The sequence below is a fragment of the Budorcas taxicolor genome, chromosome 2, assembly GCF_023091745.1.
Source record: "Budorcas taxicolor isolate Tak-1 chromosome 2, Takin1.1, whole genome shotgun sequence".
Taxonomy (NCBI): domain Eukaryota; kingdom Metazoa; phylum Chordata; class Mammalia; order Artiodactyla; family Bovidae; genus Budorcas; species Budorcas taxicolor.
The window spans coordinates 4,411,518-4,425,395 of NC_068911.1; the positions used below are offsets into that span (position 1 = coordinate 4,411,518).

Genomic DNA, 13,878 nt, shown 5'->3' on the forward strand with positions numbered 1-13,878 from the left:
CTGGAGATTGATGGTGTTCATTTCAAATTTCCAACAGATGAAAAGAGTGTCATGAAATGATCACTCACCCCATAACCCGCTCTTCAGCGTGTAGCCCCTTCCTCTGCTCCCTTTACAATCCTCGAGCAAAACCTGGGGAGGGGAGAGTTGGGTTTTTGGGACATGAAGCCAACTTCTCTGCAGGGTCGCCGGCTTCCTCAATAAAGCTGTTTTTCCTTTTACCCAGCACTTGTCTCTCAGTATTGAATTTTTGAATGAGGTGAGATCTGCCTCATCTTTGATTGCTTTTTCTACATGGAAAATAATTCAGGATTATTTTTCAGAGTTAAGAAATGTGGTTGGGTAATCACAACGCCATTAAGCAACATAACATTTCGTTTGACTGCAAACAGGCAAACCAAACTGGTAATGACCACGCACATTATGACTGTGAAAAGAGTTTCATCTTTATTATATTTCCAGCATTATCCTCTTTAATAATCTAAAATTACATACAAACATCTCAAGACAAGCCGAAAAAATTACAACTGAATTACCATAATTCAATAATAAGAACTTTAGAAGTTAACATTTATGTTTACAAAAATTAGGAGGAATGACCCACCTAGCTATAAGTAGAATCGATATATTATGTAAATATAATAGATTAAAAACACAAAAACCTCTTGAAAATGTATACAAAATTGTATTTACCTATACACAACAGCTATAATATTCATCACAAAACTTTGTAGGAATAACATGTTTTCAAAACAAAGACTGTTTCAAAACTATTTAAAGTAGATATATAAAAATAAAATATAAAAATAAATACAATAATTTTACAGGCAACATTCTCAAAATAAGCCAGTGATGATGGCAAACTTTGAGTCATCTATCATGATGCTATGGCTCTACTTTTATATTTTAAAGTAATTCCTTCCTATCCCAAGCCCCCTACATTTTACCTTCAAATGAATCTAGACTAGGGCAAACTAGTGTATAAAAATGGGGCCACCAACATCTAACTCAGGGGAGATTTGAATTAATCTGAAAATTGGGGTGGTGCCTTAGGAAAGAAAAGAATCTGAAAAAAACCCTGATTTCTTATTGTCTCACCAAAGACTCCTGGAAGCACACTCCGCTCCTAGGAGTACGACCGGAAGACTCTTCAGTTCATTCTAGGAGATGCTGGATTCTTTCCCATTTTCTGCACAGAGGCTTCCCTTGTCCTTCCTTGTGGCTATCATCAGTGCCTGAATTGACTTTCCCTTGAAAATTCTCATCTCCTCTGGGTGATCTGGAAGTGAGAGAGCTAGGGTGTCAGATTTTGAAGGGGCGACTCTCCAGATATAAAGATTATTTATGAGCTTTCCTCCTGGTTCAGTAGTAAAGAATCCACCTGCCAATGCAGGGGACATGGGTTTGATCCCTGATCTGGGAAGATCCCACGTGCCAAGGAGCAACTAAGCCCGTGTGCCACAACTGCTGAAGCCCGAGCACCTTAGAGCCTGTGCTCCACAGGAGAAGTCACTGTGATGAGAAGCCACACACAGCAACTAGAGAAAAGCCCTCACAGCGACAAAGAACCAGCACAGACAAAAATAAATAACTAAATAAAATTATTACAAAGGTATTATTTACATTCTCAATCAATTCTAACCAGAGTTTAGGCTAATTAATAATCCCAGGTTTACTTCAAATTCTCCATTCTAAACCCCAATCCTGAACCAGTGTTTTCAAGTGTGATTTCTGGACTTTGGTAACCCCAACTCCAGAAATGACTGAATACACCTAAGTTCAGGCCCTGGAATTTGCTTTATGGCCAAGATTCTAGGTGATTCTGCTCAGGCAGCTGGCACTCAGACAATGCTGCTGTAGTTTTAACTCACCTCGGTCCTTTTGCACCACTCAGAATCTGAACTTTCAACCATGCTACAAACATTACTAAAAAGTCAACATTATGAATCATAAGACCAGATGCCTGATCCCTAATCCTAAGCCTGGATCCTAATGTTTAAATAATACTTACTCCTAAACTTGGTTAGTGTTATGGTCTGAATGTTGTGTCCCCCTAAAATCCTTATGTTGAAATCATAAACCTTAAGGTGATAGTATTGGGCTTCCCCAGTGGCTCAGACAGTAAAGAATCTGCCTGCAATGCAGGAAACCCAGGTTCCATCCCTGGATCAAGAAGATCCTCTGGAGAAGGGAATGGCTATCCACTCCAGTGTTCTTGCCTGGGAAATCCTATGGACAAAAGAACCTGGTGGGCTATAGTCCATGGGGTCTCAAAGAGCTGGACATGACAGAGAGATTAACTACAGCAAGGTGATGGTTTTTGCAGGTGGGATCTTTGAGAGGTTACTAAGTCATGGTGTAGAGTCCCCATGAATGAGACTACTGCCGTTATAAAAGGGCCCATGGTTTTTGTTGTGTTTAACCCACTCAACTGTAGTTTTTTTTTTTTTTGGCCACACTGCAAAAGTACGCGGAAGTACACGGAACTTCCCAACCAGGAACTGAACTCACGTGCCCTGTATTGAAAGCACAGAGTCTTAACCACTAGACCTCAAGGGAACATCTCCAGTCTTCAGTATTTTGTCAGGGAAACTCAAATGGACTAAGACAGTTAGTTTACAATTTAAGCCAAACCTTTGCTTAATTCTCTGCCCACATCTATAACACCATTGGTAGATCATAATAAGCCAGGCTGAAGATAGCATTTCTTAACCTTCACTGGTTCTGATAAACTCCCTTGACCAAAAACTTGAGGTGGGAAATGTGTCATTGTACAAGAGGAGTGACTGGTCCAGGAGTGGTGAGTCAGAGGAAATAACCACAGGTGATCTGGAGATAAGGAATTTGAAAGTGAATTTGGATGAAATAAAGCTAGTCATAATTTCTCTTTTATTGTTTACCACGTAGGCTGTTTTGTCTAACATCCTATTTGTAGACAATGAATTTGTGGAAGATAGATTCTAAGAGTCGCTATCCCAGAGGGATGAAAGGCCACAGATGAATTAAAAACAGAAACTCAAAACACAATATATGGAAAAAATTAGAAGCATTCACTTTTCACAAAACCCAACATCCCATCAAAGCTGTTATTTGGACCCCATTGTTTTGGGTGAAATGATTGCAGCCAAACCCATGCCTCTGTGACAAGTAGTTTTCCCCGAGGCCTGGCACCCATGGACCCCACTGTACTTGCATCTGTGTGTGGTGGTCAGTCTGTAGCTGGGAGCTGAGTTAGCATCTGGCCGTGTGCCCGGCTGGCCTAAGTCACAGGATGGAAGGTGATGGTGGTCCACAATTGGAATCCTCAATGAACAACACATCATTCTGCCTACATCTGCGAGGACACAGACCTACCTTTCCTCAGGCTGGTGATCTCAGGCCCTCGTGGTCCTGGGGGGCCCCTAGGGCAAGAGGGCACGATCTCGATCCCACACCCAGAGCCTCGGGTGAAAAGCTTGGATCTGCAAAGATGAACAGTCCCTTGAAATGATGATGCCTCTCCAAGTCAACCGCTCACCTCCCCTTGTCCAGCCTCCAGTTTTTTCCCCCAATCCTCATGATCCCTCCCTTCCTCACCACCCTCACTTCCAAGCCCCCACAGCCCACCTACCTTCTCACACTCTTCCTGTGTTACCCTCATCTTCCAGTTCATAGAACAGATGAATTGGAAAAGCAGTTTGTGGAACAAGTGACGCTGGGAGTGGTTTCTTCCATAGAGGAACGACAAGATGATCTGTTTGGGGGCCTGGTTGTCCTCCTCCATCTTACTGGCCAGGTAGCTGAAAAGACATCAGGCGGCTGTCAGGAGCAGGACAGGAAGGGCCTCCGCCTGAGGTCAGCTTTCTAGAAAGGATGCGGGCTGAGCATCTTCACACAACCTGCCCAGCCCTCCCCAGCATCCCCAGTCATCAAAGAGCCACTGCTGGGCAGGACCTTCAGAAGGGCATCTCTCACACCTTGTTGATGAGGATGAAATCCAAACCTCTGTTCCTTTCCATTGGTTTTATGTACACACACCTGACTCCCTAGGTTGTAGGTACATGTACAGTTCCTGAGGGCTGGAACTGATCTATTTCTGCATTCATCCCTTTCCTACTAAATGATATGTTTAGGGCTTGGCTCTTATTGATGCATTAATTCAGCAGCCCTTCTTGAGTCTCTCTTCCCATCACCTCATATCCCCCAGCACATTGTTGTTGTTTAGTCACTAAGTTGTGTCTGACTTTTTGTGGCCCCATGGACTGTAGCCTCTCAGGCTTCTCTGTTTAGGAGATTTCCCAGGCAAAAATATTGGAGAGGGTTTTCATTTCCTTCTCCAGGGGATCTTCCTGACCCAGGGATCAAACCCAAATCTCCTGCATTGCGGGTGGATTCTTTACCACTGTGCCACTGGGGAAGCCCCAATCACATAGGGTGCCCTTTATAAGGTTTCACTGAATGAATGGAAGAATGTTTTATAGCCAAATGCAATACAGATTACCTTGGAGACTCACTATAACAAACCGTTGCAAAATGAAAAAGAATTGTGCTGAGGAAAATACCAATGCATTGGCATTTTGACAAGACCTGCCTTCCCCAGTGGTTACTGTAACAGGATTGGGGAAGGGGGAAGGGAGAGAAGAAATGACTATAATGCAAAACATCACATTATAATAGGATTTTAAGGAAAGTGTTGGTAGGATTCAGAAATTAGGGAGCTCAGGCACCATGAAGGTTTTGGTGTTTGAACTCAACTTAAGGATAAGGTCATTTTCTTCAGATAAATGTGTGTGGGAAAGATATCTGGAAAGAAAGCATAAGGATATAAAATAGAAAATAGAGGGAAGGGCATTTGGAGGGAACAGTGAAACAAAGGAATAAAGAATCCGGACAGTAAGCAAGGGTGATGGCAACTGTTGAGAGGGTTGACTTCCAAACCTGAACTCTGGCCTTGATTTTGGTGAGTAATTAGCCAATGAATACAGGTCATACCCGTGTCTTTAGAAGAATATTCGGGCAAATAAAGCCGACTGGCTTGGGAGAGACTTGGAACATCAGTGGGGAGGGTTTTACACCGGATTTCAGCTGTGTAATGAGGACCCCAGTCATGGCCTTTGTCATGGGAACCCAAAAATGGAACATGGTAAGGAGTGAGACAGAAGAATTCAAACCGGAAATGAAACTCTCAGGCCTGTTTACTTGGGGACAGGATGTTGTCAGTTCTTTCTTCCTCTCCTCTTAGCAGGATTTCTTTGTTTCCTTCCACCTTTTGACTGATATTAGGGTTTGTTTTGACAACAATATAAAAAACATACTTCATATATATACATATGATTTTTTACTTTTATCTAGTTTCACTTTTTCTATTTTATATTCAGTCTTCCCATTTCATTTAGTTTATGTTTTCTAATTTGTCCATTTCGTTTTTTTGATGTTCTGTCTCAAGACTTTATCAAGTGTAGTAGAAAAGCTTTTGCATACATATATATACATATATATTATATGTATATATATCTTAGAAAACTTATTAATTTTGGCCTAACAAAATACTTATGACATTTTGACTATACTTGTTTGACTTAGTATGAATAGAATGCTAGATTTCTAATTTAAAAAATAGACAAGCAACAAGAATCAAAGATTTACTGTATAGCACAGGGGTTGACACGGGAGCCTGGTGGGCCCCAGCCCATGGGGTCACAGAGTTGGACACAACTGAGTGACTAACACAGGGAACTATAGTCAAAATACCTTGTAATAACCTTTAATAGAAAATAATCTGAGAAAACGTGTATATGTATAACTGAATAAGCTTGCTGAGCACCTGAAACACGATAAGTCAACCATACTTCAATTAAATATATATATTAAGGGAAAAAACATACTTCAATTCAAAAAGAAAGCACTCCACCATAAACAGTACAAATAGGCGTTTTTGTTTTTGTTTTTTAAAGGTGAAAGGGACGAGCCCCATACCTCTCCTTCCACCCTCCCAGGGTGCTGAGCATTGATGGGGAGATAGAGCAAGCTACTCACAGAGCTATGAAGAAATGGATCCTCCGGTATTGCCAGGAGAAGAGGCCGGCTCGGCTGAAATAAGCAATCACCATCGCCAGGAGATACTGATGGACAGAAAGGAAAACAGAGGGAGATCACATCCCAGAAGAGCAAAACAAGAGAAGGGAGCGGCAGGACTTCCCAGGGGGTGCAGTGGTAAAGAAGCCACGTGCCAACGCAGGGGACTCAGGTTCCATCTCTGGGATGGGAAGATCCCTGAGAGATGGAAATGGCAACCCACTCCAGTATTCTTATCTGGAAAATCCCCTGAGCAGAGGAGCCTGGTAGGCTACAGTCTGTGGGGTCTCAAAAGAGTCAACATGTCTTAGTGACTAAACGGCAACCACAAAGAGCGGGAGGTGGGGACTGGGTGGTGCCCCTCGGAGAAGAGCCCCCGCCGCACGTTGGGTGAGCTTGATTATTTCTGAGGAGGAGAGGACGGAAAGTCCACGATGCTCCCAGGACAGGGGCTGTGGGTTTGAGGGCAGCCAGCACTGGATGGTTTTTGATGAGCTGGAGCAAAGATGAGTCTCCTCTGAGCAGAGCGGGGGACTTAGGTGACCATCAAGTGAGCTCGCGTGGGGCTCAAACCCCAGAGGACACCTCCAGGCCCCCGGAGGGAGTTGGTGACAAGGCATCAGGTTGGAAAGGGGAGTGGAAATCTGGGTTTAGAGAGTACCCCCACCCCACCCCACCCCGGACAGGTGCTGGAACAGAAATCCCTCTCAGGGGATGACTCACCTTGTCAGATACCTTCAGGTTTCTGTCCCAGGCCAGGAATCTCTTAATGACATGATCCTCTGTGAAAAGAGGGCAGATGTTAGACAATAGGAACAGGACTGCCAGAACATTCCAGAACAAAGAGGGAGAACGATGCCTCCAATGGGGAAATTTTGGGATGTGACTCAGGGTAGGGGGAGGGAAGACCTTTCACTGGATGAGGAAAGGGGGTGACTCCCCTTCTAGGGGTGGCAAATGAGAGGGACCAGGGCCCCTTTGTTATGCGTGCACATACCACTGCAGAAGCCGTCAAGTTATCACAGTTTCTCACCTGACAGTCATGTCAGGCATGTAGATTCAAACAGCCTAGATTCAGTGAGGGCTAAGAATCCTCAGGGGTGCAGCTACCAAGTTAACCTCATCTTACAAGACTGTCGTTTCCAAGACTGATCTCTGCTCTGCTCTGCTGTGCTCTGTCGCTTCAGTCGTGTCCGACTCTTTGCGACCCCATGGACCATAGCCCACCACGCTCTGTCCATGAGATTCTCCAGGCAAGAATACTGGAGTGGGTAGCCTTTCTCTTCTCCAGGGGATCTTCTCAACCCAGGGATTGAACCTGCGTCTCTTGCACTGCAGGCAGAGTCTTTACCACTGAGCCATCAGTATCATTTCTAAGTCTAATCTAATCCTGCCTCATTCCTAAGTGTCCCTGGTGAGTGCTCAGTACCGAGTCCCCCAGGGACTGAGAGCTCATCAGCTAGCAGGGAATTCCTCTCCCTTGGAAAAATGTAGTCGTTAGAAGTTTTTTTTTTTTTTTTTAAATTATAGAACAGGAGGTTGCAGGGCTGATGGGGAAGGGTCCTTACCAAGCATCTTGTTGAAGACCTTGTGGTGTTCAGGCAGCACCAAAAACACCTGCTGTTTCTTCAACTTCATCCTGAGCCCACTCAGCGACTTCACGATCCAGCTGTCCTGGGCCTCGTCCTCCGCCTCTGCTCCAAATGCCGCTGACCACTTCCTCTTATAGCCAGGGCGCCAAGGCAGGGAGCTGGAGCTGGCCCAGAGGGCTGAGAAAGGAAAAGAGGGTTAGGAAGCTTTTGATGGGAAGCTTTTGTCTTTGGAATCAGCCACTGGTTCCCCAACCCCTAAACCATTCCCACTCCCATCCCCCACTCTCCCCATCCGGCCTCCCCAGTCTCATAGATTGTTGTCCTTTCCACCTTTCTCTGTCGATATCCATCTACCCCTCCCTCCATTTTTCCAGTTTCCCAGCCTGAAAATCTCTGCCTCATGGCAGGTAATTTCTCCCACTGTGTTGTTCTAGTCACCAAGTCACGTTTCTCTGTGACCCCGTGGACTGTAGTCCATGAGGCTGGTCTGCCCGTGGGATTTTCAGACAAGAACACAGGAGTAGACCCAAGTCTCTTGCATTGGCAGGCGAATTCTTTACCACCGACTCACCAGAGAAGCAATTTCTCCCACTCAGGAAAAAAAAAAGGAACCCTCTCTTTGTTTCCCCTCTTCCTTTCTTTCACTGTTGGATCTCAGGTCCTAACCTCCTTTCTTGCTTCCCAGGTTTTCTGTGTCTCCAGCTCCTGTCCTCTCCTCCCCAAGCCTCTGACTTTCTGAGTATCTCCTTCCGTCCACACGCACCTTAGACAGGAGCTCCTTCCTGACCTCTGTACCCCTTCCTCCCCAGTGTTAACCCCCTGAAATTCCTTCTCATGCCCAGCTCGCTCACCTGAGGGTCCTGGGCTTTCTTCACTGGCGAGCATCACCATGGGGAGCCCCAAGGAGCTGGACTGGGGTCTCTGGTCCTCAAACTGGGAATTCAGGCAACAACTGGCCATGATTTCTCCCGAACTCTTCTTCCACGCAACCTAGACTCTGTTCTGTCTTAGCTCTTCTGGATCCTGGCTAAACGCAAGCGTGGTGTCCCTTCTTCAAGCTGAGGATGAACTGGGAGTGGAGGATGTTCCAGGAGATGCTGCTGTCCACCTCCACCATCGAGCACTATGGGAGTCTGCTCTTCCAATCAGGAAGGTCAGAAGCCTCTGACGTCGCTGGTCATTCCAATCTGGCAACCAGCTTGAAGAAAAACACAAGTAACTGTTTGACCGAGGCGTCCACTTCTCCTGGAGATTAAGGGGAAATTGTATCTCCTGCTACTGACCCAACTCCTGACCATCCCCCAAAACCATTCTTCAGGTGTTGGATTCCCTGTTCATCCCGTCCCAGCGGGCTTGCCCTCTTTCAGGGTACAGTTGAGTGTATCAGACACTTCTGTTTTGTGCAACCATTCCCACTGTCATCTCCAAAATGTGTTCATCTTCCCAAACTGAAACTTGGTCCCCATTAAACACTAACTCCCCATCCTCGGCCTCCAGCTCCTGGCACCCATCCTTCTACTTTCTGTCTCTTCGAATCTGACCCCTCTAGGGAGTTCATAGAAGTGGAATTGTATAACATTTGTCCATTTGTATCTGGCTGATTCACTGAGTGTAACATCTTCAAGGTTCACCCTTGTGGTAGCCTAAATCAAAATTTCTTTCTTAGACCCCCAAAGCTGGTGTGGATGGAACACAATAGGCAAGAAGGAAAGAAAACTCTGGCTCTGAGGTCGTTCTGATGTATCCTAAGTGCAATGGGAAACCAGTGAAGGAGAGGAGCCATGGTCCAATTTGCATCAAAAGGGAAAAAATTAATGTCGCCTGCTGTGTTAATGGGTGGGGTGGAGGGAACCCCCTGGTGGTCCAGTGGTTAGGACTCTGTGCTCTCACTGCTGAGGCTGAGCTCAACCCCTCGACGGGGAACTGAGACCCCACAAGATGTGAAAAAATGGGGTGGAGACTCAGCAAGAGTTGGAACTAGGGAGACCCAGATGTGGTTAGGAGTTGGGGGGTGGGTAAGTCCAGAAAGGGGATGTCTGAAAAGATGGAGAGAAGTCATCAGGTTCCAGGCATCTGGAGGAAGAACCAGCAGGTCTCTTCGGGGGATTAGACATGGGGGAGGCTGGAGGGCTGTAGTCCTGTATCCTCTGTGTCCTTGCACATGTGTACGCCTCTTCTGCACGCGGGCATTCTAAGCCACTTCAGTTGTGTCCGACTCTTTGCAACACTATGGACTGCAGCCCACCAGGCTCCTCTGTCCATGGGATTCTCCAGGCAAGAATACTGGAGTGGGGGTGCCGTGCCCTCCTTCCTGACCCAGGGATTGAACCTGCATCTCTTCCATCTCCTGCTTTGGCAGGCAGGTTCTTTACCGCTAGCACCACCTGGGAAGCCCTTTATGGCTCTCCTGCTGAAACTTGTTTCTACAGAGAAATACTAACTCTTCCTCTTAAAAGTGGAATTATCGAATTTTCACTGTATATAAAAAGAAATATCAAATATCATTAAATAAATAAATGAATGCTCTCTGTATAGATTTTAAAAGTTTCCTTCCCTTTTATGGATTAACTGTATCAACATACACACTACATTTTCTTTATCCATTCATCTGTCAACGAACACTTGGGTTCTTTCACAACTTTGGCTCTGAGCCCTACTTTTGAATTATTGTTTGGACTTTGATGAGAAGTACCTCTGTTGTTCAGGGTGTGCCCAAAGTTTTATTTTGTATTTTGATCACTTACGTGTTTCTAGTTGGTCATCTAGAGTCAGAGCAGTTCATCAAAGGTGTGGAGACCGTCTCCCTGAGTTGCTCTCCACGACTTTCCGAGATGGACTAGGTCTCAGAGGCCATGCAAACCATGTCTGAGTTCCTCCGCAGCTGCCACTAGACTGGTTCTCCTCACTTGGGCACTGCTGGGAGAAGCATGGCTGCTTGAGGACCTGTGTCCTTCTGCTGTGGACGACGTTCAATTGTTAGGAGGCAAATGAGTTCAGGTTTGCATCCACTAGGCTTTCACCCATCAACGCTGATTAGGTCTCTCCATAACAAAACAGAAATTCACTCTCTCTCCCAGTTAACAAGCTTTCAAATATTAGAAGATTGGTTTTCTGTCTTCCTGTTATGAACAGCAAAATGCCTTGATTGTTTAATCTAATCTTCAAATCTGGATTTGCATAATCCAATCTTCCCCTGCCCACCTTGCCCAATCAGGTTACAATTGTGTGGGGTCTGTTGCTATGTTGACCAAAAATGGCATAAACAACCCAGATTGAATCTGCTGCTGTAACTAAGCAGAACCTCAGGGTCTTCTGGGATGAATTCTCCTCCTGTCTTCCCCTGCATCTTGTCATTAGAAAATTTTAGCCTCCTTGGCCTTCTCCAAGTTCCAAAGAATAAATCTAATCAAAGAAGTGAGAACATGCACAAAGAAAGAAAAACAGCCAAAAAGAGACAAAATAATAATAGTTTAGCCACTAAACAAAGTCAGTGTTCCTTTAGTTCCTCCTCAAGGGGTATAGATAATATTCTGGGCCAAGCCCTGTGAGGTATTTCACAGATACTGAAAACTCCATCAGGTGGAAGAAGTTACAAGCTTGTAGATCCCAGACCAGTAGGAACCAGAAGGTTAATGATGTTGACTCCTGGTTACCTCACCACCAGCCAATCAGAGGAAGGTCCACAAACTGATCACACAACCCCACAATCACCCCTCCCGCACTCTTTTTCCTTCACTTAAATTTTAAAATTTTATATTAGAGTATAGTTGATTTATAATGCTGTCTATGTTTCAGTTATACATTAATATATATATCTATTCTTTTTCTCAGATTCTTTTCCCTACAGCGTTTCCCACCCCTCCCCCCCCCCCCCATGTTGTGCAGCTTGTGGAATCTCAGTTCTCTGACCAGGGACTGAACCTGGGCCACAGTGGTGAAAGCCTGGAACCCTAACCACTAGGCCACCAAGAAGCTCCACAGGTTATTACAGGATCTTGTGTAGAGTTCCCCGTGCTGTACAGGATTGCCTATTGTTTCGGCCTTAGCGTGTGGCATGCGGGAATTGTCGTTCCCTGACCAGGGAGCAAACTCGCACCTCCTGCACTGGGGGTGAAGAGTCTTAACCACTGGCCTACTGGGAAAGTCCTGATTGTCCATTTTATATGTCATAGTGTGTATATGTTAACCCCGAACTCCTAATTTATCTCTCCACCCCTCACATTTCCCCTTTGGTAACCATAAATATGCCAGCAAATTTGGAAAACGCAGCAGTGGCCACAGGACTGGGAAAGGTCAGTGTTCATTCCAATCCCAAAGAAAGGCAATGCCAAAGAATGCTCAAACTACCGCACAATTGCACTCGTCTCACATGCTAGTAAAGTAATGCTCAAAATTCTTCAAGCCAGGCTTCAGCAATACGTGAACCATGATCTTCCTGATGTTCAAGCTGGTTTTAGAAAAGGCAGAGGAACCAGAGATCAAATTGCCAACATCCGCTGGATCATGGAAAAAGCAAGAGAGTTCCAGAAAAGCATCTATTTCTGCTTTATTAACTATGCCAAAGCCTTTGACTGTGTGGATCACAAGAAACTGTGGAAAATTCTGAAAGAGATGGGAATACCAGACCACCTGACCTGCCTCTTGAGAAAGCTCTATGCAGGTCAGGAAGCAACAGTTAGAACTGGACATGGAACAACAGACGGGTTCCAAATAGGAAAAGGAGTACATCAAGGCTGTATATTGTCACCCTGCTTATTTAACTAATATGCAGAATACATCATGAGAAATGCTGGGCTGGAAGAAGCACAAGCTGGAATCAAGATTGCCAGGAGAAATACCAGTAACCTCAGATATGCAGATGACACCAGCCTTATGGCAGAAAGTGAAGAGGAGCTAAAAAGCCTCTTGATGAAAGTGAAAGAGGAGAGTGAAAAAGTTGGCTTAAAGCTCAACATTCAGAAAACGAAGATCATGGCATCTGGTCCCATCACTGCATGGGAAATAGATGGGGAAACAGTGGAAACAGTGACTTTATTTTTTGGGGCTCCAAAATCATTGCAGATGGTGACTGCAGCCATGAAATTAAAAGACGCTTACTCCTTGGAAGAAAAGTTATGACCAACACAGATAGCATATTCAAAAGCAGAGACATTACTTTGCCGACTAAGGTCCGTCTAGTCAAGGCTATGGTTTTTCCTGTGGTCATGTATGGATGTGAGAGTTGGACTGTGAAGAAGGCTGAGCGCTGAAGAATTGATGCTTTCGAACTGTGGTGTTGGAGAAGACTCTTGAGAGTCCCTTGGACTGTAAGGAGATCCAACCAGTCCATTCTGAAGGAGATCAGCCCTGGGATTTCTTTGGAAGGAATGATGCTAAAGCTCAAACTCCAGTACTTTGGCCACCTCATGTGAAGAGTTGACTCATTGGAAAAGACTCTGATGCTGGGAGGGATTGGGGGCAGGAGGAGAAGGGGACGACAGAGGATGAGATGGCTGGATGGCATCACTGACTCGATGGACGTGAGTCTGAGTGAACTCCAGGAGTTGGTGATGGACAGGGGTGGCGTGCTGTGATTCATGGGGTCGCAAAGAGTTGGACACAACTGAGCGACTGAACTGAACTGAACTTAGCCATAAATTTGTTTTCTATGTCTGTGAGTCCATTTCTGTTTTGTAAGTAAGTTCATTTGTATCATTTTTTAAGATTCTACATAGAAAGGAGATCATATTTTTTTGACTTTCTCTTTCTGACTTACCTCACTCAGTATTATGATCTCTAGCTCCACCCATGGTGCTGCAAGTGGCATTGTTTCATTCTTTTTCAAGGTTTCCTAACATTCCATCGTGTATATGCACCACATCAACTTTATCCATTCACCTGTTGATGGATGTGTAAGTTGCTTCTGTGTCTTGGCTACTGTAAATAACATGGCTGTGAACATAGAGGTGCATGTATCTTTCTGAGTTATGGGTTTCTCCTGATATATGCCCAGGAGTGGGATTGCTGGATCACATAGTAGCTCTATTTTCAGTTTTTTAAGGGCCTTCCACACTATCCTCCATAGTGGCTGCACCTTATATTCCTACCAACAATCACACCCCATCTTTAAAAACTCTTCCCTGAAAGTCACTTGGGGAGTTGGGGCCTGTTGACCATTAGCTGCCTGGACTCCTTGCTTGTCACCTTGTTCCACTTTCCTTCCTCACGACCCAGTGTCAGGAGACTGGCTTTA

General features: G+C 45.1%; 1 protein-coding gene across 1 annotated transcript; it reads right to left on the minus strand.

The window, feature by feature from the left end:
• Positions 1 to 3,401: 3,401 nt before the first annotated feature.
• Positions 3,402 to 8,763, minus strand: LOC128043596 (speedy protein E4-like). Its single transcript, XM_052635971.1, has 7 exons — positions 8,686 to 8,763; positions 8,498 to 8,579; positions 7,623 to 7,823; positions 6,778 to 6,836; positions 6,016 to 6,101; positions 3,611 to 3,779; positions 3,402 to 3,461 (listed from the first exon to the last, which is right to left on the minus strand). Exons 1-7 carry the CDS (start codon positions 8,761 to 8,763, stop codon positions 3,402 to 3,404), a joined length of 735 nt encoding a protein of 244 aa, XP_052491931.1.
• Positions 8,764 to 13,878: the final 5,115 nt, after the last annotated feature.

Bases quoted from the DNA above. Each gene is read 5' to 3' on its own strand.
- LOC128043596 (XM_052635971.1), bottom strand. From the start codon at position 8,763: ATGGTGGAGGTGGACAGCAGCATCTCCTGGAACATCCTCCACTCCCAG. The intron at 6,837-7,622 runs GTAAGGACCCTT...CTCTTTTCACAG, and splicing joins GGTCTTCAACAAGATGCTTG to AGGATCATGTCATTAAGAGA. The intron at 3,780-6,015 runs GTGAGTAGCTTG...ATGTCTTTTCAG, and splicing joins ATCCATTTCTTCATAGCTCT to CTACCTGGCCAGTAAGATGG.